The sequence below is a fragment of the Lissotriton vulgaris genome, chromosome 4_1, assembly GCF_964263255.1.
Source record: "Lissotriton vulgaris chromosome 4_1, aLisVul1.2, whole genome shotgun sequence".
Classification (NCBI taxonomy): domain Eukaryota; kingdom Metazoa; phylum Chordata; class Amphibia; order Caudata; family Salamandridae; genus Lissotriton; species Lissotriton vulgaris.
In genome coordinates, this window is record NC_141691.1 from 129,804,671 (window position 1) to 129,829,056 (window position 24,386).

Genomic DNA, 24,386 nt, shown 5'->3' on the forward strand with positions numbered 1-24,386 from the left:
AAAAATACTTTAAAGTGTTGAGTTTTTGTGGTGTGTTGCATGCCTTCTAGAGCCACTCTAGCTCTCAAGATATTGAGTCCTGAATATAACAAAATGGTAAGATAGGCATCTAGTAGTTGTACCTTGGTCACCTTGGACATGTTACTTGCGCGCCGAAACGCGTTGGGTATATCTGTAACTCCATGTCTGTAATGCTGTCATTTTCCTTTAATTTAAGGCACTTTGGAGTTTGCTTTTTTTACCCATCACGGGATGTGTGGACTTTGATGTTCTTCGAAATACAAAATAAAATACTTATATATGATCAAATAAAATTAAACATAATATAGGGTGGCTCTAAACCCTTCTCATGCATAATATATCCATACCTTAGTTCACCAATTGACCTGCTGGTGATTCCTTTCCCACAGAAAAAACATACAACAAATCCACGTTCACTCACTCTTAAACCGACAAAGGAAAGACGTCCAACATAATTATATGTTTGGTACGTAGAACCTCTGTGAAACAGAAGTAAACTCCTTGGACGTTGTGGAGGTGATCAGAACAGGCCAACATAATTTTTCAGCCTACACTCCTTGAAAACATACCAGAAAGCACCCTTCATTCGTCCAGGGCATTAGTGATTTATAGACAATATTACTCATTTTAAAATTTATGTCATGGTTCAAGCGAAATCAGGGATCAGCATCGGTCAGTCGCTCAAGACTTGCATCTGGAATCAATATACTGGAATCAGCATGAAAGAGCTAATCCAATAATGACCGGGTGTTGACGGGTCCGCCGGCTCTCGATGACAGGACTTCTGTAGCCTTAACTTACCGCTGGAGAGGCCGTGTAGCTCTTGGCTTGCGCAAATGGGAGAACTGTCACTGCGATGGTGGGTGCAGTGAAAGAGGTCCTTCAACCTGTGTGGGTTTGTACAAATTTCAGGACTTGTTTGTCCTGTGCCATTTCTATTGCTTAATGTAAAAAGTTTCTCTATTAAAAAATCAGCACCCTATCAAAACTGTCTTTCATAATTACTCATTTTAGGATAACCTGTGAAATATAAATACCTAAAAACTGCTTGTGAGCATCAGAAAAACTCAGGGCTCCAAAGATTTTAACAAAATCTAATTGTTTTTGGTTAGCAGTTGGGCTGGAGACAAATTTGTATTAATTAAGTATGTTTGAGACTTTTTGATCATTACTTTGAACATTTAGGATGTTATGAAACTTAGAGTTGAGGATTTTCTACAAGCAATGTGTAGGGTTGAGTACTGGAGTGACTAGATTCATAGTTCCCTTGGTCTCTTTTCCTTTTCTCTTCCAGCCAAGCCTGTGATCTATGAAAAAGAGATTGACGTTCAGAAGATTGAGCCGGTCCTGCTTGGTACGGTGAAGAGCCTTCAGTGCACAGCCTACGGCAATCCGCCCGCCTCCATCCGTTGGGAGTGGCAGCCATGTTTTGTAACACCCGCTAGTGCACTGTAAGTCAAAGACAAGGGCTGTTTTGCCCCAAGCGATATCAGAACCAGGATGTTTGAAGTCAATTGCATATTGGGTTTATATTTGGCATTTTATTCCCCCTAAAACACTGGTAAAGGCAGCCATCTTCGTCTATCTCTCTACATTATCCAGTATTCTATAGAAATAAACAGAGGCTCGAATAGCTGGGCTTAGATTTGAGGTCAGATATGAGAATTAAGATGAGTAGGATATGAAAGGTTTGTTGTAGTACATAGTAAATGCTGTTACATTTTGGGGAGGGGCCAGTTGAAGGTCTTTAAAATCAATCTTAAAAATTCAATAAAAAAACATTTATAAAGTGCGCAGTTGGCAACATGCGTCTCAGCGCTACAACTTAATCAACTTAATTTAAGGATCCATGTTAGTTTTTAGGCTTTTGGTTACCTGCAGTAGCTGCTGCCACTATAGTAAAGTCACACGAGCCGGGTAGATGGGGGCTTTGGGTGGGGTTTTAAAAATTAAATTAAAAAGACTTACCTGCCGCTACGCTCTCGTTGCCGGTCACCTCGTTGCTCCTCTCGTCCGGGAAGTGGATTGGCTTCACTGCACAGGCTCTCCACCCAATCCAGACACTGTTCTCATACAATACCTATGATGACAGCAGTGCCTGGATTGGCCTGAGTGGCAGTGGCAACTCGCATAGGGCATGCTGCGGGGGGGGGCAGGCGGGGGAGGGGCAGGGTAGGGAGTCGTAAACTCGGGCATACAACGGAATGGAGGAAAGTAATTATTAGTTTACTACCCCCCTCCCCGCCTCACCGCCCCCGCAGCATGGCCTATGCGAGCCGCCATTGCTGGGTGGGCTGGTTTAAAGCTCGCTCAGGCACAGGGAAACTGCAGCTTTTCTCCATCTGACTGTACAAAACAGCTGGGTTGGAGAAACCTAAGTGTCCATGTCTGTTTGGCCTAAGACTGCCGGCCAAACGGACCTGTGCACTTATAAGTGCCTACCACTCCTCCCTACTGCTGACGTGATGATTGTCAGCATGGCTCCACCCCCGCCCTATCCTCAGCTCGGTTGGCAATAAGAAAAATAAAATGCTAATAAAATGGTTTTCTTATCATTTTATTTTTTAGTGGGGTGACGCTTCCCCGCCCTAATGGTTACCTGTTATCAGTAGAAAGACCATTTTCACATTTTGTTAAATCGAATATGTTTGATCACTAAGCCACATAGACTGGGTGATATTATCAAAAGAAAGGGTTACATTTTTAAAAGAATACACATGATACCTCATCAACCACATTTTATTTTACACCTTGGCCATGCTGGTAATATTATACAAAACAGGTAATGATTGAGGTTACCGAAGAATGGCGTACGCATACAGTCAGAAATAAGTGGCCACATCAAAAGTATGCCCCACTCTTGTCAGCCTGGCATCATCTCCACCCATTATTAACCATAGAATCCACTGGAATACCAGTAGTTGTAAACCATTTCTTGGGCATCCCTGGAGGAACCACATATAAAATGCTATGAATAGCACTTTGCCGTCCCTTATGCACTCAGCGTTGCCAGTGTAGCTTGTAGTTTGGAAGCGTGTGTGGTGATGCAGCGCGGCTAGGAGGAAGGAGTATGCTATCATGCATGGGTATGCATGTGTTTGGAGTGTGTGAGTCAAGAGTGACAAATGTATGTTCTTTCAATGGCTGGTTCTTAAGCCTAGTCTTTGCATAAGGGATGCTAAAAGGAGTGGTGTTGATTGAGCTGCATGTGGTTTGCATGGTCTGATTGGAGTTGTAGGTGTCAGATCTCTGGCAGCAAATTTCAAAATAGAGTAATTTGACATGATGCAGAGACTCGTACTGAAGATGAGAGAGCCTTGCATTCATAGTTTGAGTACGCAACATAGGCATCACCATCTCAGAGGTCTGGAACTTGTGTGCACCGCTGACCTATGCCCCGGCTTCAGTGGCTCATATGACTTTAGGCACCAACTGTTTGCCATTTCTCAGGGTAAAGCCATGGATTCTGTGGTGGTACCCTTTAAGGAGCTATTGACTACAATGACGTTGGCTCTCTGGTAATACTAACATTGTGGTGGTAACATGAGGTGCGGGAATGGTTGCCAGCGACAAGCGAATATATGACGTTACAATGCAAACAATTACAATGTATTCTTTTACAATGAGGTTTGTACATCGCAACTACCATTACATCGCATGATTTTACAACACATGCCATTACAACGCATTTTTAAAAGCTACCATTACAACGCATTCCATTACAACGCATACCATTACAACGCATAATACTTTTAGGGCAACAGTACGGAAAGTGTTGGATAGTGTAGGGGTAGAAATTACTATTCCCATTTACCCCAAAACCTATACCCACCTTAAAACTAAAAAATATCTATTACGTACCTTATAATGCGGTGTAATGGCATGTGTTGTAATGATATGCGTTATATGGGCATGCATTGTAATGGCATGCGACGTAAAGGCAGTTGCGTTGTAACAGTTGCGGTGTAAAAGCAGTGCGATGTAATGACTGCGTTGTAATGGATGTTTCCCCTCTATACTAATAATGTCCCCTCGGCCAACCACATCAGGGAGTTAAAGCACAGACTAAATGGATAAGTCAAACAGGCACATCCTTACGTCAATCACACAACTTTATTACATTTTGGCTGGCAGCTAAGATCCCGGTGAGTTTGAATGTTAGGAGGAAAGCGGTCCACAGCCATTGTGAGATCCTCCAAAGTGTGGTGCATCAGCGGTGAAGTAGAGGAGCAACATATTCTTCAGGAGCGGATCCTCCGGCCACCATGATTGTGTGTCCTGAACCGGATGTAGGAAGGAGGGTACAAAGACTGTATAACATGCCATCGCCAAGGCACACTCAGCTAGGAGTTCCCATCTCACAGAGGGCCACAACTGAGTGTAAATAAGAGATGATCGAATAGATCTCTCATGGAACGATGTCTGTTCTACCACCAGTAGATACTACTTTAGGTCCCCATGGCCAGCAGAGAGACTTACACCGTACTCACAACTCATTATTCCGAGAAGAATTTGTCCTGGTGGTCTGTCAATCACAGTAATATATCGTAACTGGAGTTATGAAGCCCTTACTACCACCGACAAGGCGTTGAATCACTTTACGCTGAGTAGCACCCTACTCCAGAACCCAAGATAAGTGTAATTTATTTTTTTATATAATACTGCAAACTATCTTGCTCATAGACAATAATGAGTAATGAAAGATAGAAATGGGTGATACTCCTCTTTTAATCCGAGGGCACATTCTTTTTGTGAATGAGGGAGGTATTTTCTGGATGCTCCCATCTGTATCTATTTCACACCTTTTTGCGAGAACAGGTGGCAGATCCTTTGCCCATCTGGGACCCTCCCTTTGGAACACACTCCCCCCCTGCATCCGGAAGGAAGAAAATTACTTCAGGTTCAGAAAGCTTGTTAAGACCTGGCTGTTTGAACAATAACACTCAACAGCCTTTTCCCCCTTTTTCTGCCCTCAAACTAGCTGTGTCTAGGCGCCGGGAAACCCTTTTTGGGTAGCTGTTGCGCCCTACAAATTGAAAAAATAATAAATTCTTGTTTTTTCAGTGTTGATTAGCTTCTTATTTATTAAACTAATAAAATTAATCAAAGAGCGTACATACATGTGAATGTACATACATGTAATATTTATACATATTGCACACAAATATTAATTTCCTATGTTATTTTCCATAGAAAATACCATTATTTCTATTTTTTGGTTGTTTAGTGTTGTCTTCAGTGGCAAGGAGGATTCTTCCTTATAGAAGTGCAGTTCATGGTATGGAATGAACGCATTATATTGCGCTAGATGATGTAGCGTGTCCGAAAGGCGATCTTGGAAATGGAAGTTCAATGGAATATTTTGTCTGGCAGGGACTTCGTTTCCTTTGTTTAAACTCCTGCAATCAGAGCTTCCCGTGGGAGGTTCCTTGACATCACGCGCTTTGACCCCAGTGATTGTTGCGTCTACCGGTGATCACCGATCTGAGATCCATGCGCCTAGCACTCAACCCTTATCACCCACACTCAGCTGCAGAATTCCTGATGCAAAAATCTAAACTTCCCAAGACGGAGCAAGAGACAGCTGTGGATGTCAGAGAGTAGTGGAAATTGAAGTGTGATAATCGAAAAGGCTGAGGCTTCTACTGGTCCTTTGGGGATTATCCAGTGATGGCTGAACCCCTAACCTCTCCCCGGCAAGTCAATCACTACAATTTAGGGCCTAATTACGATGCGGTCGGAAATGGCGCTGACCGCATTGTAATATGCCGGTCGGATTCCTTTCCGACTGACCCATTATGATGTAGACGGTCGGAAAGGAATCCGAACAGGCTTTCTGACTGTCGTAACTCGACTTTGGGGGCCCCCAGCAGGGCCCCCTTTGGAGCATGGCCTCCAAATGGAGGCCAAGGGGGCACCTATGGTGCCCACCTGTTGATCCCTGCACCTTGTAGCAGGCACCTTGAGGTGCCCGCCACGGGGTGCAGAGAAGAACTGCACCTCGCATTTTACAATGGGAGCATGCATTCTGGACGGAATGCATGCTCCCATTGTAAAGTATGGGAGTGCGACCGAACAGTGTTCGGTCGCATCCTAATTGGTCAGTCGGGACCGCGGACTGGGTGTCGGTCAGGCCCTTAGTGTCGCAAAGTGCTCTGTTCCGTGCTACGCTATGTTATGCTATGCTAGGTGATCTATAAAGCGTATGGCGACCCATATGCTTCCCAGCGCTAGTTAAGAAAGAAATGTTCCACTAAGGCCAAAAGGTGTCACCTGGAGGATCAAATCTTAAAAAGCCAGGTTTTGAGGAGTTTTCAATAGCACAGCTCTTTGTCCATGGATGCGATAGCCAAAGGAATGGAATTAAAAAGTTGGCCGCATTGAGGCAAATAGACCGCCCTCCACTTCTGGCTCTTCTGATGATGGGGACAGTGGCTAGATGGGAGTTGGTGGATCTACGTAGCCTTCTAGAGATATAGGGGGTTTCAAACTGGTGAAGGATGGGAGGACCCCACACATGTAAGACTCTATGTGAAATGCATAAGGCTATGAATTCAATTTTGTGGGCAACTGGAAGCCAATGGGGCTCCACTAAACCTTGTCTGCTGACTCGGACCTAGGGATACCTAACAGCATGTATGCAGCAACATTCTGCATGACTTGTCATTTTTGAGTGAGGCTTTAGAGAAAGAATCAATGCCTGGACTAGCAGCCTCCTCGCGGACTGGAGGAGCAGAGGCAGGATCTTGCACAACATATGCAAGATTCTGAAGCAGCTGGCTGATAGTTTGGAGGCCGGGGTGCCTCATGAATATTAATGAGGTTGGTCTATTTGCGACCCTTGGGGAGTCGCAAACTGTGTAAAACACACTGTAGAACATAGCTGTTTGCGATTACCTAACAGCGAATCACAAAAATGAGCAAAGAGAAACCTATGTACATCTGGCCCTCAGTTCTGTGGTTCATCTGCTCAAGAGTTTGAACACAGTCTGTGGCTCCTGAACAGTGCTATGAGTAGCTCCAGATTATTATTAAACAAATGGGGGCTTCATTGTAATATTTATGTGCCTCTAAGACTTCATTGTAATATTTATGTGCGTCTAAATAAGTAGCAATGGTGAATCTTGTTTCTCGTTTCATTCCCCTCCTACAGGTGCCACGTTGAGGATAAAAGCCAGAGAATTGAAGTGATTGCCAACAGCTCTTACACGGACCAGCCTCTATCGAACATGATCACCAGTATAGAGCAAGCCACCATAGCGCATGATGGGAGGAACAAGGTCAGTCTCTTGATAGCTACAAACCCCCATAGCCAGAGATGTTCCCTTCTGTGTATAGAGAATCCGGCTGATGACTTCAGTTACCAAGCGCTCTGAACCAGCTCTTAGCCAGATCCGTTATCGTGAATTGTAGGATCTTAAACCCATTGTCACCCTCTCTCTCCAGTGGTGGCTGCTGACAATCTGAGGTGGTGGGACTGCGTGAGGGGGAGTTAGGGGAATACAAATGAATAAAAAGACTTACTTGCTGCTACTGACACTGCCGGCTGCCAGGGTGCTCCTCTCTGCAGTCCATGGGCCACAAAGCACAGGGTCTCCACCCAATCCAGACGCTGCTCTCATACCATAAGAGAAGCACTAGGATTGACCTGAGCGGGCTGGTCTGATTCAACCTCAGAAACAGGGATCCTTTGCCTTTTCTCCATCTTATATTTCACCAACACACTAGGTTGGATAAATATAAGTGCGCATATCAGTTTGGCCGTGCTAAGTCGGGTGGCCAAACCGACAAGTCCACTTACAGTGCCCACCACTTCTCTTCCATGCCATGGTCCAGCCCCACCCCACTCTCCACTCCATCGGCCTCGGCTCAGTCACACAGTGATACAAAATTTTTTAATGACATTGTTTTGTTATCATTTTATTTATCATCTGCTGGCTCTGAGCAGTTGGGCGATGCTCCTCCACCATTACAGAGGAGCCGTGCCTGTCTATATCTCTTGATACCCCTTTCCTTCCATTTCTCATGTTGGTCCTTTCATTATTTCTCTCACTTCTCTTACAACACAATTCCCACTCACTCGCCAGCTCCCTCTTCTTCTGCCTTTGCCTCTACTTAACCCGTCTCTCTCTCCTGCATTCAATGTTTCTCCGTCCCTCCCACTCTCCTTTCATCTCCACCACCTAACCCTCACGTACTCCCTCTCGTCTATTCCTCTGCCTGATTTCCCCCACACCCACAACATACCTTGTTCTCTCTACTCATACCCCTGCATGTGATATTAATTTAAACCCACCTCTGACCTCTGCTACTTTCTGTCTAGCAAAACACTGAGATGATTCTATGCAGCATGTAAAAATGGTTGTAAGGTGCACTACCATTAAAGGTAACAGTGTGTGCTTTATACGTCTTGTGTTAGCCAACACCTTTTGATATTACTAAACTTATAGATAGACAGACGGAAGGAAGGAAGGAAGGATGGATGGATGGATGGATGGATGGATGGATGGATGGACTTACTGATATGCATATATATAAAATACACATACTTGTATGGACTTTTAGACAGCCTCTTCATTCACTGGTCTGCTGTTGTGTCACTCACATGTTTCTTCTGCCCACTAAGGCATGCAGCCTTCTTCATCCATTAAGTAATTAACTTTACTGTGATTGAAAGCATTCTGCTCTTTCACAGAAACACACAGACACACTAATTTCCTTCAGTGCCAGAGACTACGATGGTAATGTCTGCTTTGTGTAATCCCCATAACCAACGTTATTTTTACATAAGCGAGAGCCGGCTAGCTCCCCCAACAATAAAGTTGTGAATAAACTACGAAAGAACAAATAGGCATTGGCAAATCCAAAAAGCTTGCAAAATGCTTGTTTGTATCTGTGATTTTTTTTTTTGTCTCTTGTAGGAGCCAGAGGAAGCTAGGAGTCTGAGTAGATGAGTGCCAGGACCTTGTTGCATTAGATGAGTGGTGTTGTGCATGTTGTGTTATTCATTATTTTCACGGCGCATGTCCACGACCTGGAGGTTCTTAGATGCTGGTGGATCTAGATGATATCTTAGCACTGTTCTGCTCCTTCTGTTTCTCTCTCTCTCTTAAATGAATGAATTAATGAATAAATTAGCATATCGTGTAATACACATAGTTATCTGCTCTTTGCTGCTGGTGTTTCTATACCTGCAGCTCCAACAGAGCCATTACTATTCTCTTGATTAAGCTTGCACGACCCTGGCATTCAATGTCCCAAGGAGAAAGGGATGAAATAAGGTTTCAGATAGCCATGGGGTACCAGCAGAGCATCACTAAGAATAAACACATACTATACAAGCACTGCCGCTAATACACAAGTAGCATGTGTAGGAGGGAGTCATCCATGTAGACCAGTGACCTGGAGACTTCCCATGACAACTTGCTGGAACCAGGAAAGTGTCCTGGGTAGTGGCATTGACATTCTGCATCAATTGGCCCTCCCACTGATGACATCACAAGGTTGATCTCTGTCCCTCCACATTAACCTTCAGCAGTATCCTAATTGCTGGCGGACAACTAGAAAAAGTTCAAACATGGCTTTCGATTTCTGGTTACTGTCGCTTCCAACGTGGCACCTGTGACCAGGGATCGTACGGAGAGTGCCAGGTGTCCCAAAGGACAGACAGGGGTTTCAGCTGCAACCCTTGGTGGCAGTTCGGATTGCCAAATATGCAAAGTAGGCACTGGCCTATGGGCCCCACTCCTTTTATGGGACCCACGACAACGGATTAAAATAACATTGATTTTATCTTGAAAGTAAATTACAGTCGAGCTTTTTTAAATATTGTTTCCAAAAGAATAAAAAACTTTACATTAAAGAATCTATAGAGAAAAATAATGTAATGTACTCATTAACAACTCAAAGTACAGAAACCTGAGACATCAGATTCACGTTAAAGTTTGCCTCTTAAAAGCTCATCTTCTAGCAGCTGTCAGTTTGTAAAAAACGGGGAACAGCGTTTACAACGCACCTTTTATGACGAAGTACCTTTACGACGCAACCATTACAATGCAAGTCATTACAACAACTTGCGCTGGGGGGCGCTCTAGGATAGGGAATAGTTTTAATTTACTATCCAACACCTTCCCTACTATCCACGGGGACTGGAGTTGGAATAGTAAATTAAACTATTCACTATCCAGTGCCCCCCAACTCAAGTCGTTGTAACGACTTGCGTTGTAAAAGTTGCGTCGTAAAGGCATGCGTTGTAAAAGCATGCGTTGTAACGACGTACATCCGTAAAAAACTGTGGTGCATTGGGTATTAGGAGATCATTTGCGAGGGGGTCCCCAAAATTTTGACTGCCTCGGCAGCTCCACAGGGTTTAATCCAGCACTACTAGTTGATATTCCTGCCGTCACTGCGCTGAATAAACGTTTTAGCACTATTGTTCCATCGCCAGTATAATTGAGCGAGTTGACAGACCTCGTAAGGGTGATGGCATTGCACCTCTAGTAACAAGTGCAGTACTCAGTACCTGGCAGAACCCCCCTATTTAAAGCACTGGATGTAAAGGAACTAAGGGGAACTGTACAGAGGGCTGATCCTCGAGTTCTAAGAAAGCTTCAGTGAGCTCTAATGCTACTGCTGTCAAATACGTCAGGGGCGGGGTGGGGGAAGGAGAGAAACGTCCATGTGTGCCAGGTTCGGCCCCAATGAGAGCTAAATAGTTAGGTATGAAGGCCCCTAACTAGAGGTTGCAAGCCACTGAGAGCTCGAGCCAGTCACGAGCCTGAAGCCTGGCTCTGGCTCAGCTCAAGGTCCTCATGTAACGTTGAGCCCATAACGAGCCGAGCTTTCAAGTGGCTTCCGCCTGCCTCCCTCTACCGAGGATGTGGCACACTACCGGAGCTGACGACTTTGGACCTGGGGAAGAAGGTTTGAATTTTGGCATCGGCTGGGCATGTTAGATTTAATAGACTGTAATGTTGTTCTATAATAATCTGGGCGATGTACAGGCTTTACATGACAACTGTCTTGCCTCTTAGTTCACTAATGGCAATAGTGACTTAGTTCACGTGATGTTTGTTGAATAGTTTGCATTGAAAACTTTTGCAGGGCTTGGCTCGTTCAGGCACCCTAAGAGTAATGAGAAGACGCCGGACGACTATTCTCCAAGGTAACCACATGGAAGGGAGATAGGATTTTGCTCACCATAGGGGGCATTCTTTCTAGTGTGTTTTCCTCTCGGCTGGTATGCAGAGGCGTTGGCAGCACAGTGCCTCTAGCAGTGGCATTCAAAGTGAGTGGCCCTGAGGAAATTGCTTGATCTAAACCACGGCAATTAAACATGTCGGCTGTAAGTGGGGTGTGAAGCGATAGGTAGTCTTCACACTCTTCTGTTTTATATCTAATTGTTCTACTGTACGCAACAAAGAAGGGAGCATAAGTAAAGTTTAATGCCCTGGTTGCTCAGTATCTTATATGTGTAACTGTTTAAATGTTTGTTAGTTTTTGTTACATATATGGCTGAGATACCCGCCACCCCCTCTCAACACAATCCCCAAAAGGAGGGAAACCGGAAACAGTTCTTAAAGTTTTTGGATGTGGGAGGGAGTGACCCTCCCGGCCGTATTTATTAAAACAAAAAATTAAAACATTAAACGTTTCATGTTATGTACAATTTCATCATCACATTGCGATGTTTGGCTAACCTTAACATATTCTCTAATACAGAGGTTCTCCTAGCCGAACTAGCATCCTACAAAAACATTCTCTAGAAACACTGAAATTGTACATCCTAACGTTTAAGGGCCAACAGCAAGGTCATAACCGGTGTCAAGATCCCTAACCAGACTTACCCCTCCCACTTGGGAGGGGCGACAGCACAGAGGCTTACCTCAAGTGCAACTACTAACAATTTCCCTTGACTTGACGGGGGCACTTAAGACTCGACGCCATTTAAAGGTCGTTCGAAGACTTGTGTGTGGTATCTAGAAGGTATCGTGGACCTCCCCCCACCCCACACAACTTACCGCATCTGCCGTCGCAGATGACACTGGCCCCGGGAAATTCCCCCAGGAGGGGGCTGTAACCCCTCCTACAAAGGAAGGGGCCTTGACCGCCTTTCCTTTACTTCCGGCGACCCGCCCTTAGACGGGACCGCCTCCCCATTGAGGGGCCAATGGCCACCTCTCCCGAGCGCTCCCATCCGTGTTGGGTGACGCCCACTCATAGGGATCTACCAATTAGTGCTCACCGATCATGACCTTACCGCCTACCAAAAAATAAATACGACAATTCTTACTCAAACCTAAGAAAACATTGGTCGCTACGACCGAAAGCATATGTTTAAAATGCAACACTACATCAAATCATTTTAATCGTAACAACTTACACGATATTCCATACTTTATTATGATCAACAACAAACTGATACTTTCACAGCCTGTAAACGAACGGAAAACATACTTATAAAAATTCACTTTATTGCACAACGACTTGCTGTCCTCAGGGGCTGGTGGGTGGGTCAAAATTGGCTCTTCGTTCTGTCCCGAGCTCACGGGTAGCGAGGAGGTGCAGCTTCGGAGCACAAGAACAAGAGGACGTCTTCTGGTCTTGCGTCTCTTTTTATCCGTCTTCAGGGCGGGCGAGAACCCGCCCCTGCCTGCCCCTAGGGCGGGGCTGGCTACGTCGGTGTCTAGGCCAGCCCACTCTAGGGCGGGAAAAGGCGCGCCCCGGCTACGCCGCTTCGGGCATACCAGCCGAGACGCGCCTCCCGCCCAAAAATGGCTTCCCGGGGGGATCGAGGCACTCCGCCATACGTTCGGGGGGACCGAGTGGTCGCCCCTTTCCATATGGCTGAGATACCCGCCACCCCCTCTCAACACAATCCCCAAAAGGAGGGAAACCGGAAACAGTTCTTAAAGTTTTTGGATGTGGGAGGGAGTGACCCTCCCGGCCGTATTTATTAAAACAAAAAATTAAAACATTAAACGTTTCATGTTATGTACAATTTCATCATCACATTGCGATGTTTGGCTAACCTTAACATATTCTCTAATACAGAGGTTCTCCTAGCCGAACTAGCATCCTACAAAAACATTCTCTAGAAACACTGAAATTGTACATCCTAACGTTTAAGGGCCAACAGCAAGGTCATAACCGGTGTCAAGATCCCTAACCAGACTTACCCCTCCCACTTGGGAGGGGCGACAGCACAGAGGCTTACCTCAAGTGCAACTACTAACAATTTCCCTTGACTTGACGGGGGCACTTAAGACTCGACGCCATTTAAAGGTCGTTCGAAGACTTGTGTGTGGTATCTAGAAGGTATCGTGGACCTCCCCCCACCCCACACAACTTACCGCATCTGCCGTCGCAGATGACACTGGCCCCGGGAAATTCCCCCAGGAGGGGGCTGTAACCCCTCCTACAAAGGAAGGGGCCTTGACCGCCTTTCCTTTACTTCCGGCGACCCGCCCTTAGACGGGACCGCCTCCCCATTGAGGGGCCAATGGCCACCTCTCCCGAGCGCTCCCATCCGTGTTGGGTGACGCCCACTCATAGGGATCTACCAATTAGTGCTCACCGATCATGACCTTACCGCCACAGGTCCGGATAGTTGACCGGCTATCCGGACCCCCCACAAAACTCCTACCTAAAGGTCATGTTTTAACGATTTTAACCAAGCTAAGAAGTCACCTATGAGTAACTCATTCCCCACCCTCGACAAATGCACACCATCCCCCAAATACATACTGTCATCATTAATACAACTATGCGAGATCGAATGCAATGTCTTGGAACGGAACAACCTACTCACTTTGTTATTCAATTTTCTAACGGAATGATTCAAGGCAGGGATCGAGATAGCCCCCCGCCACACTTTTCGTGGGATCATATGAGACCACGCAATTATGCACCCCGGAACTCTCCTTGCTAACCAACTTACCGTGGAAAGCAGAGCCTCCAGGAGAAGTCGTCTACCGGTGGTGACCAAATCATTGCCCCCCAAATGCACTATGACTATGGACGGCGGTGACCTCAACCGCTCTAACAAACCCTCAAAAAACTTCTGAAACTGGTCAATACAGAGACCGCCCCTTCCGTGGAAGGACACTCTGTACCCGTATTCCCCAGGTACGTGAATCATGTCACCTGCTTCGAATACGTCTGCGGCCCGTCTCACGTATGAGTGGCCCACGACCCACACCTCCTTCCTCACAGCCGGTGACGTGCGACCGCTGGCCTGGTGTTGGGTCGACTGCACAGTCCGCCCTGCCGCGTAGGCTTGCGCAACTGAAAACAAACAAAAGACAAGAAGCGTGAGAACATGATTACAGCTTCACAACATGTGCAATCGCACGTACCTCTTATAACAATTGGAGGACCAGCGCCCCACACGTTTCACTTGTTCCACATTAAGACCCCTGGCTGTAGCTTCAGTGGCAGCCCCTATCCGAAAGGAATGGGTCCCAAATTCGCCCGGGTCCAAGCCCGCTGCGGAAATGGCCATTGCAAGCACCCGTTGAAACTGAAACCTCGTCAGCGGGGTGGCGTCTGCATGCCTCAACAATGTCCCCCCCCATGATGCCACCCTTCGTGCTAGGTAATCTTCTAAGCACCGTACCGGACACATGGATGACTCGGGGTTCCTGCGAATGATCGTGCAGTCCCCTCTCCCATCTTGGTCAGTCTTGGACCTGAGAAAGGAGACAATCATCGCATCACCCCTGATCTGAACATGTTCCCTGCACAAGCCCCCCGACACATCCTGTTTGTTCCTTGCAACTAGCTCACTAACTCTCATAGCCCCGTGAAACGCCAGCGTAAATGCAGTCCGGAACAAACAGGTCTCGAAAGGGGACGAGCATGTGTTAGGGAGTGAGGCCAGTAACTGGGACAACCTGTCTAGACCTATCGGTCGTCTTACGTCTACTCTGCGACCCTCTAGGCGTTGCCACCCACGCAGCGCTTTCTGTACTGTAAAAGACGCTGTTGGGTCCAGGATGCCATGGGCCCTGGCAACAAAGGAAATGGCGGCACGATGCCTTTGGGCCGTAGCCACCGATTTCCCAGCCCTACGTAAGGACATCAGAAAAAGTACTACCCACTCTTCCTGACCCCAAAGTCCCCCTCTCTCTGCCCCCAAAAAGGCTAAATAGGCCTGGAACGCCCCTTCATATGCCTTCCTTGTCCTGGGTGCTAGACTCTCTCCCACGAGGTGACGAAGTTCGGGGCACCGAGAGACCAGAGAGCTTCGGGGAAGGGTGCCGGCTCCGGGTCCGCTGAAGGGAGGAAACCCGAGAAAGCCTGCATGTGAAAACGAGACAGTGCATCAGCAGCCTGATTCATCACCCCTGGGACATGTTTTGCTCTGAATAGCACGTTCAGTTGCATACACAGTAAGACAATTTCTTTGAGCAGCCTCAAAATCATTTTACAACGAGCTGCCTGACTATTGATGCATTCTACCACGGTCATATTGTCGGACCAAAACACAACAGAATGATCTCTGAACCCTTCTGGCCAGGTTCTCAGGGCCACCAGAATGGGAAATAGCTCAAGGAAAGCGATGTTACTCGTCAGCCCCTTCTCGTGCCACCATAGGGGCCACTTTTTTGCCGACCATTTTGTGCCGAAGATGGCGCCAAAACCTACGCTTCCTGCTGAATCCGTCCATAGCCCAAGCTCTTCGGAGGACACGGCTGGCTTGTTCCAGACGACTCGGCCATTGAAGTCCGCCAAGAAAGCTAACCAAATCCGCATGTCCTGGCGGACCTCAGCCGATAACCTTGTGCGATGATGACCCTCCTTTAGGCCTACCATTGCTTGGGCAATCGAGCGGGAAAAGGGGCGAGCCATTGGTATCACCCTCAAGGCAAAGTTCAACTTTCCCACTAATTGTTGCAACTGATGCAGTGTAACTTTGGATGCATTTAAACATATTTGGAGGGCTGCCCTGAATTTCGACACTTTACTAGCTGGTAAACGGAAGCACCCCTCCCTTGAGTCCAACTCGATCCCCAAAAACTCGAGGCAAGTCGTGGGACCCACAGTTTTACCCGGTGCCAATGGCACGCCAAGATGACCCATCAACACACAGAATTCAGCTAAGGCCTGGGCACATTCGAGATTACCGGCGGGGCCAAGGAACAAAAAGTCGTCAAGGTAGTGCATTACATTTCGGAAACCCGTTCTCTTAGTGAACACCCATTGTAGGAAAGTACTGAATTGCTCAAAGTAGGCACATGATATAGAGCATCCCATTGGCATACACCTATCCATGTAAAATGACCCCTGGAACCCGAATCCCAGAAGACGCTGATCGTCTGGGTGTACCGGGAGCAACCGGAACGCTGACTCGATATCAGATTTCGCCATCAACGTCCCGTGCCCCAGGCGATTCAAGATGGCTACTGCCTCATCAAAAGATGCGTATCGCACCGAACAAACTTCCGGATCAATTGCGTCGTTCACCGAAAGACCATGTGGAGCAGACAGATTATGGATCAAACGAAACTCACCCGGGTCCTTCTTGGGGACCACCCCCAACGGAGAACAAACGAAATCCGGTACCGGGGGTACACTAAACGGGCCGGCGACCCGTCCCCGGCTAACCTCTTTCTGAATTTTCTCTTCAACTACAGATGTATGTTGTAAAACGGAAAGTTGATTTTTGCACATCCCTACACCCTGAAAGTCCCCTACCGGGATGCGGAAACCATGTGTAAAACCGTTCCGCAGCACCCCGGCAGAAGCACGATCCGGGTATTCGCTGAGCCAGGGAATCATTGCCAAGGTATCAATCGGGGTTGGTAAAGGCGCCCCTCGGCCTAGCTTAGACCTGTTTGGCGCCTCCCTTACCCCCATTCTCACTCGTTCTGGCTCTGCACGATGACTCAGGATGGGATGACCCACACGTACTACATTCGTGCTTGAATTTACACGATCCCGGAGGCCTGGTACATTTCCCCTTGTTGAAATTAAAACAGAAACCCTTTCTCCCTGTGTTGCCTGCGGGCCTCGACTGGTCGTCGGTGTTCGTACTTTGTCTAAAGGGCGTCCCCACATTTTGGCGGGAGTAATCAACAACATTGCTCCCGACCAATGGCATTCTTAACATTCCCGATTCTTTCATTTTATCCCATGTTAAAGAATCGTAACAATCCCAAGTCAAACTCTTGTTATGTTCCTTTTCTTTCCTGAACAGATTGTCATAACAAAACCAATGGTTACCTTGATACGCTGTTGAGTAACCCATAATTCGTGATTGATACACGGGAAACTCAGGAAGCAACTCGGGCCTGCGTTCCCCCAAAATCGATGTGAAAATACCCCATGCATTGCCCCAGTTGCCAATGTTCTCATTTACCTTAAAGGCGGCCATTTTTGCGCGCCAAACACTCGGATGCATTAGGTCCTTCTGACTTTTCACATGCTCCACATCGTAATGATCAACAAGCAAGGAAAAAATATTCACGTACTCCCCTGCCCAGATCTTTTCCTTTATAGCTAAAGGCACATGTTGTCCCAATCTCTCTCTACGAGAGGGTGCTGACTCGTCCCTTGCAATCGGCAATGGCCGCTTACCTGAACCAGACGCAGCTTCTGCCGCTTGCGACTTGTCTATCCCCGCCAACGGCGCAGCCACTCTAGCTGCCTCTCTCTTCTCACGAAGCCCTTTTATCAGCGCCTGTGCCTCGGCAGCCGTGGCGCCATCACTACTATCCCCCAACCATGCCGCTAGCTGTGCTGCCAGCTCGGGGGGCATGTCTTCCTTGGATGTCGGGGTAACGACAACGGGGATTGGATTCCCCTCCATCGGTACTGGGGTCGGCGCCTCGAGCGGGGCAGAGGGAACCGGGACGTCCCCACCGGCTGGAACCCTTCTTGGCCTCTTAGGTCTCCCTCCAGCCGGCGCAGGGCCCGAACCCTCTTCCCCATCTCGCTCCGCCAACCGTTTCTTTATGTCGGACACCTCTTTGCAAAGGGCCCGCACCATCTGGTCGGTCGTCATTCTCTTTGCGCCTTTCTTGGGCATCTCTTCGAGGAAGTATCTAGAAGACAAAGAAAAAGATCAAAACACTCAAAATTGGCTCTTCGTTCTGTCCCGAGCTCACGGGTAGCGAGGAGGTGCAGCTTCGGAGCACAAGAACAAGAGGACGTCTTCTGGTCTTGCGTCTCTTTTTATCCGTCTTCAGGGCGGGCGAGAACCCGCCCCTGCCTGCCCCTAGGGCGGGGCTGGCTACGTCGGTGTCTAGGCCAGCCCACTCTAGGGCGGGAAAAGGCGCGCCCCGGCTACGCCGCTTCGGGCATACCAGCCGAGACGCGCCTCCCGCCCAAAAATGGCTTCCCGGGGGGATCGAGGCACTCCGCCATACGTTCGGGGGGACCGAGTGGTCGCCCCTTTCCATAAGTTGTGTTCACTGCATCATGCACTGTTATTTTGGGTTGGAGACACTTTTCCGTTAAAGCTTGATGGCACCAATGATGATAACAGGGCCATCCTGGTGAGTACCAGCCAGGGGTCCCATTGGTGGTGCGCCCGTGAGGTGCCATCTCGCTCTTCACACATTTTTTGTCCGTCCAAAGTGTCTGTGAGTCTTGTGTTGTCTCGTATTGTTGAGATCAGAGCAAGGTTGCTTTTTAAGTAAGCAATAGATTGAGATATCGCGAGTATCCTTAGATTAAGGAACTCCCCTGGTGTGATTTAGGAGCAACCATTGATATCTATGTATCACTAGGAAGTATTGCAGTGAGAACTAGGACTTTGTGTGTTTGATGACCCTAAGAGCCGAGCCAGACTCGTGGCTCGGCTCTGGGTCGGCTCTACATGTTAATATATTGGCTCGCCCACCTCTAGCAGTAACAGGCGGCAAGAGCACAGAAAGGGGGACAGCAGAGAGGTAGGTGCAGATCCTGTGTGTAGGGATCTCATGGCCTGGCCAAGGAGGTTCTTTAGGTAAGTGAGCACAGCTGGTGGTGGCCGAGACGGCTGTGGCAGTTTTAGGACCAGTGGGGCCAGTGCAGTATGGTCTTTGCTAGCCCTTTGCTTCGTTTTTGATACTTTTCTGGGCTCCTGGGGGAGTGAAACAGGCTTGTGAAGGAGAGAAGACTGTCGGCCATAGCTCCATGTCCCCTCCCTGAGTTCTCTGCTCCTCTTCCCTCCTGCTTCTTTTTACTCTACTCTCCCTCCTTACTTCCTCTGTTGCCATTTCCTCTGTTGCCACTTCCTCTGTTGGGACTTCTTCTGTTGCCACTTCCTCTGTTAGCACTTCCTCTGTTGTCACTTCCTCTGTTGACATTTCTTCTGTTGGGACTTCTTCTGTTGCCACTTCCTCTGTTGTCACTTCCTCTGTTGTCACTTCCTCTGTTGGCATTTCCTCTATTGGAACTGCTTCTGTTGCCACTTCCTCTCTTGCCACTTCCTCTGTTGTCACTTCCTCTGTTGTCACTTCCTCTGTCGGCATTTCCTCTATTGGAACTGCTTCTGTTGCCACTTCCTCTCTTGCCACGTTCTCTGTTGTCACTTCCTCTACTCAATTCCTAAATGTTCAGAGATGTTTCTTTGATCGCTTGTATTCTTCTTTAGGGTCACAAGGCATGCATGTGCAGTGAGATGTCCTCACCCTGTCTGTTTTCCACCCCAGGTCCTTAGGTTCTGAATGTTAGTGACCATTTGGTACCCAAAAATGACATCAATGTGCAGTGAGAGTTTGTTTTAATTAGCCCACTTTTCCCCTTCCCATTGTCTCCCCTTGCTTCTGTGCTACATTCACAAGCAAACTCTGTTCCTGCCCGTTTTTCCGTCCCTCACTGGCCAGACAATCTCCTCCCTTTTTCACCTCTAGCCCTCAATCTCTCCAGCACATGTAGGACATATGAGAAAAATACCTCTTAGTGAAACTATTAAACCCATCACCGTCTTAATGAATGTAATAGCATATGTATTCAATTGGAACATTGAAAACGACAATTGCACGTATTTCTAGAACGAGAATTTACAAATATTTTTTTTACTCCTGGAACAGTGCGGTGCGACAATGAGCCACATTTAAATATCTCTGCTTAGAACACCTTGACTCCCAGGTATGCAACAGTCTACTGCAAGGAAATTAGAAAGAAATATCAGAAGGGGCCTGAGGCGCCCTACTACTATCTGCTGTGTATTACACAGTGGCGTAACAAAACTTGAGGGGGCCCCCCTGCAAAGCACATGGAGGGGCCCCCCCCTCACCACCAGCGGCCAAGCCCACCACCTATTTATTTATTTATTTATGGTCTTGTATCGCGCATGAATCAGCCCCGGAGGGGTATCTCCGCGCGTGGCTTCTGAGTGAGTTAGACAAAACTATAAATCAGAAAAGGCGGAAGGGAGGCTGAGTTAGTCCTGTGTAAATAAGTAAGTTTTCAATTGCTTCCTGAAATTAAAAAGGTGCTGAGTATGTCTTAGCTGGGGGGGGAGGGAATTCCACAGCATTGGACCTTTAAGGGAGGGGGCACGGCCACCCTGTCTTGCTCTGTTTACTTTAGGCACATATAGCAACATAGTGTTGCTAGAGCGTAGAATGCGTCCAGGGGAATAAGGAAGAAAAATGTCCTTCAGGTATCTGGGACCAGAGCCATAGATACATTTGTGCATGATACAGCAAAGCTTAAAATGAATCCGCTGTTGCACTGGGAGCCAATGAAGGTGGAAGAGGAGGGGGCGGGAGGGGGTACGGGGGGGGGCATTCAGGATAAGTCTTGCAGCGGTGTTCTGTACCACCTGCAGTCTGCGAAGTTGTTCCTGATTGGCGGATATGAGTAAGCTGTTGCAATAGTCCACCCGTCCAAGGACTAGTGCCTGAACCAGCGTCTTCCTATAGGTGTTTGGTAGGAGAGGGAAGATACGCCGTAGAAGACCAATTGTGCGGAAGCACATTCCTGTAACCTGACTGACGTGATCTTTCATGATCAGGGTTTGGTCCAGGCGTACCCCCAAGTTCTTGATGGTTTGCTTGGGCGCTGGGACAGGTCCGAGCTCAGGTGGCCACCATTCCGGGGACCAAAGCAGGGTGGCCCCTCCAAACAGCATGACCTCAGTTTTGGTCACGTTGCATTGGAGGAAGTTCTGGGCCATCCAACCTGCCACCGCTCTCATGCCGTCTTGGAAAGATTGCATGACTGCAGGTGTAATGGTTTGAAAAGGGAAAAGCAGCTGAGTATCATCAGCATAAGAGATTGGTGAGAACCCGTGAGATCTAATGATCTCTGCCAGGGGGGCCACATATACGTTGAATAACGTGGGGCTTAGACATGAGCCCTGTGGCACCCCCTTGGTGAGCTTCCTGCAGACAGATTTGTAGGAGCCTAATTTGACCCCTTGTTGTCTGTCCTCAAGGAAGCTTTCCAGCCACGCAAGGGCGGTCCCTTCTACTCCAACTCCCTTCAGACGGCCGAGAAGAACTTCATGCGACACCGTGTCGAAGGCAGCGGACAAATCCAATAGCACCAGAATCACTGAGCTCCCTCTGTCAAGTGACATTCTGATGTTATCTGTCACTGACAGAAGGGCTGATTCGGTGCTATGGTTGGGCCTGAAACCAGATTGTGAATGGTCTAGGCCGCCCGCTGCCTCGATGTAGTTGGACAGGTGTGCGTTGACATGCTTCTCGGCCATCTTGCTGTAATAAGGTAGGAGGGAGATAGGGCGGAGGTTGGAAAGCTCCGTCCAAGGAAGGGCCGCATTCTTGCGGATTGGGTTCACCACTGCTCTTTTCCATTCAGTTGGTACTTTTCCCTTTTTAAGAGACTGGTTGATAATATCCTGAATGTATGGGGCTAGCAGGGTACGAAGGGAGGTTAAGATTTTAACAGGAATCAAATCATCCGGAGATCCAGATTTGACTTGAGTCATTATTGTGTCAAGCTCTTCAGTATTTATAGGAGGGAATGTAGTTAGGGTGAGGTTAGTATTCTCATTGAGAGAGGAGGCATTTTGGGAATCGCTATTAGGTTGGGATCCTAGGATTTTTCCATAAATCGTTTCTATTTTATTTTCAAAGTAAGATGACACTTCTTCACATAGGCTTTGTGAGAAGTCGTCTGGGCATATACATGCCGTAGGTTTTACAAAAGTATCCAGAATCCTATACAGTTCTCTGGGAGAGTTATCGGCTTCCATGAGTTGTTGAGCGATGTTATTTTTACGGGCAGCCTTGATGTGTTTGTAATAATTGGCTTGGGCTGCGCGATGTGCCTTTTTATTGTCCTCAGAGTGTGATTTCCTCCATCTCTTCTCTATCCTTCTGCATTCTTGCTTCTCTTTCCTTAGGGCCTCGGTATACCATTTTTCCTGTTTAGCCACAGGAAACTGTCTGAATGTTTTCAGAGGGGCGATTTTATCGATGGCTACCGTCAGGGTTTGCTGAAGCACGGTTAACTTTTGTTCTACTTCGTCAATATCTCTGATCTCTGGTTTTTTCCACACCTTTTCTAGCGCATCCAGTGTGAGTTTGTGCCACTGTCTGCGTGTGGTAGATGGGAGGGATTTCTTTGGGGGACCCTTATTAACTTTAAAAATGCTAAACTGCAATAAAAAGTGATCTGACCAGTGAACTTGAATAGGTTTGTGACACAGAATGTTATCGAAATTGGTATATATCAAATCGATACAGTGACCCCCTTCGTGGGTGGGATCCTGATTCTTTTGTATAAGACCGATAGTTGTCATATCAGTCAACAAAGTTTTTGTCCCTGTGGATTCACACTGGTCAGTGTGAATGTTAAAATCTCCAAGGAGAAGAAAATCCTCATTGGCCCGCATATACGGGCCAAGTATCTCTAAAAGAGATGTGGAGAAACTGGGGCATGGAAGAGGTGGGCGGTAGATAAGTGCTCCTTTAATGGTCTTTCTGTTGGGGAGCATAATTCTAAAAACCATTATTTCCATATCTCTGCAACAATGTCTATATAGGACGTCCAATTTAATGGACTCTTTGTAAATTATGGCAATGCCACCGCCAGTTTTATCAGGGCGGTCAGAGTGGTGCAGTTTGTACCCCATAGGTACTCCCAGAGCAATGGCAGACACTGTATGGGGTTTTAGCCAAGTTTCAGTAATGAAACATAGGTCTGGGGACATAGAGTGTAATAAGTCCCAGATCTCAGTGTGGTGTTTAGGCATTGAGCGGACATTCATAAGGATGCATTGTAGATCATTGAAAGATTTGCAGGAATTGTTTAAACGCAATGAAGTAAAATGACATTTGTTGCAGGAGAACGGGCCGTAAAAACATGGTCTGTTACCCTCTGCATAACATGGGGCAGAGAGTTGTCTCAAAGAGGTCAGGAATGAGGAGTCATACCTGATGTGCGTGTCAGCGCGAAGAGGCGGCATGACATAGGATTCCCGACCCGTCGCCACGTCCTGTCGCGGACGGGCACAGACGGGCAGCTCTTTGGCTGGTCTTCGGCTGCAATGAGGCTGCGCGCAATCGCTGCGCGCTTCCTGTGAGGCGATGGCTAAATAGCCCCCAGTTGAGCACTAGAGCGCTGACCGCTCGCCGGAAGTGCCTGGCCCTCACCTGTCCGCCCTCCGCACAACGGTAATGAATTACCGAGTCGGACCGAGGCGGGCAGGCACAGGAATCGAGACCAGCACTCCGTATGATTTTTAAAAAGTTATTAAACAAATTAGGTGTAGCATACACGCTAAAATCGTGCACACGAGAATTTATAAAACATGGAGTTTTAAAAGCGCAGTTTTTCAGCAACGCTCTACCGTTTGCAGAGTAGTTTCACCAGCTCATCCAATAGCCAGCAAGCGGAGTGGGACACTGCCACTGTCTTTCCCCGCAGCTGCGCTGACCTAAGGCTCCGCCTAAATAGCCCCCAGTTGAGCACTAGAGCGCTGACCGCTCGCCGGAAGTGCCTGGCCCTCACCTGTCCGCCCTCCGCACAACGGTAATGAATTACCGAGTCGGACCGAGGCGGGCAGGCACAGGAATCGAGACCAGCACTCCGTATGATTTTTAAAAAGTTATTAAACAAATTAGGTGTAGCATACACGCTAAAATCGTGCACACGAGAATTTATAAAACATGGAGTTTTAAAAGCGCAGTTTTTCAGCAACGCTCTACCGTTTGCAGAGTAGTTTCACCAGCTCATCCAATAGCCAGCAAGCGGAGTGGGACACTGCCACTGTCTTTCCCCTACCACTTTGCCCTACCACAGAGAAATCTAGTATATTTTGATTTGAAACCTCCAACATTTAAATGAAATGCTCCCATATTGTCTTTTACTCTTGTGACATTGATATCACCATATTTGCTGTCATTCTCTTTCACTCCTTCTATATTAAAGTCAAGGATGTTACAGTCATATACTGAAAG

At 47.4% G+C, this 24,386-nt stretch overlaps 1 protein-coding gene across 2 annotated transcripts in view; it reads left to right on the forward strand.

The window, feature by feature from the left end:
* The window catches only part of LOC147718463 (vascular endothelial growth factor receptor kdr-like), a 537,031-nt gene that overhangs the window by 305,210 nt on the left and 207,435 nt on the right, over positions 1-24,386 (forward strand). For both annotated transcript variants that reach the window (XM_086918385.1, XM_086918386.1), the window contains exons 10-11: positions 1,316-1,472; positions 7,175-7,301. In XM_086918385.1, coding sequence (XP_086774511.1) covers positions 1,316-1,472; positions 7,175-7,301 — 284 coding nt within the window. The remainder of the gene's footprint in view (positions 1-1,315; positions 1,473-7,174; positions 7,302-24,386) is intronic.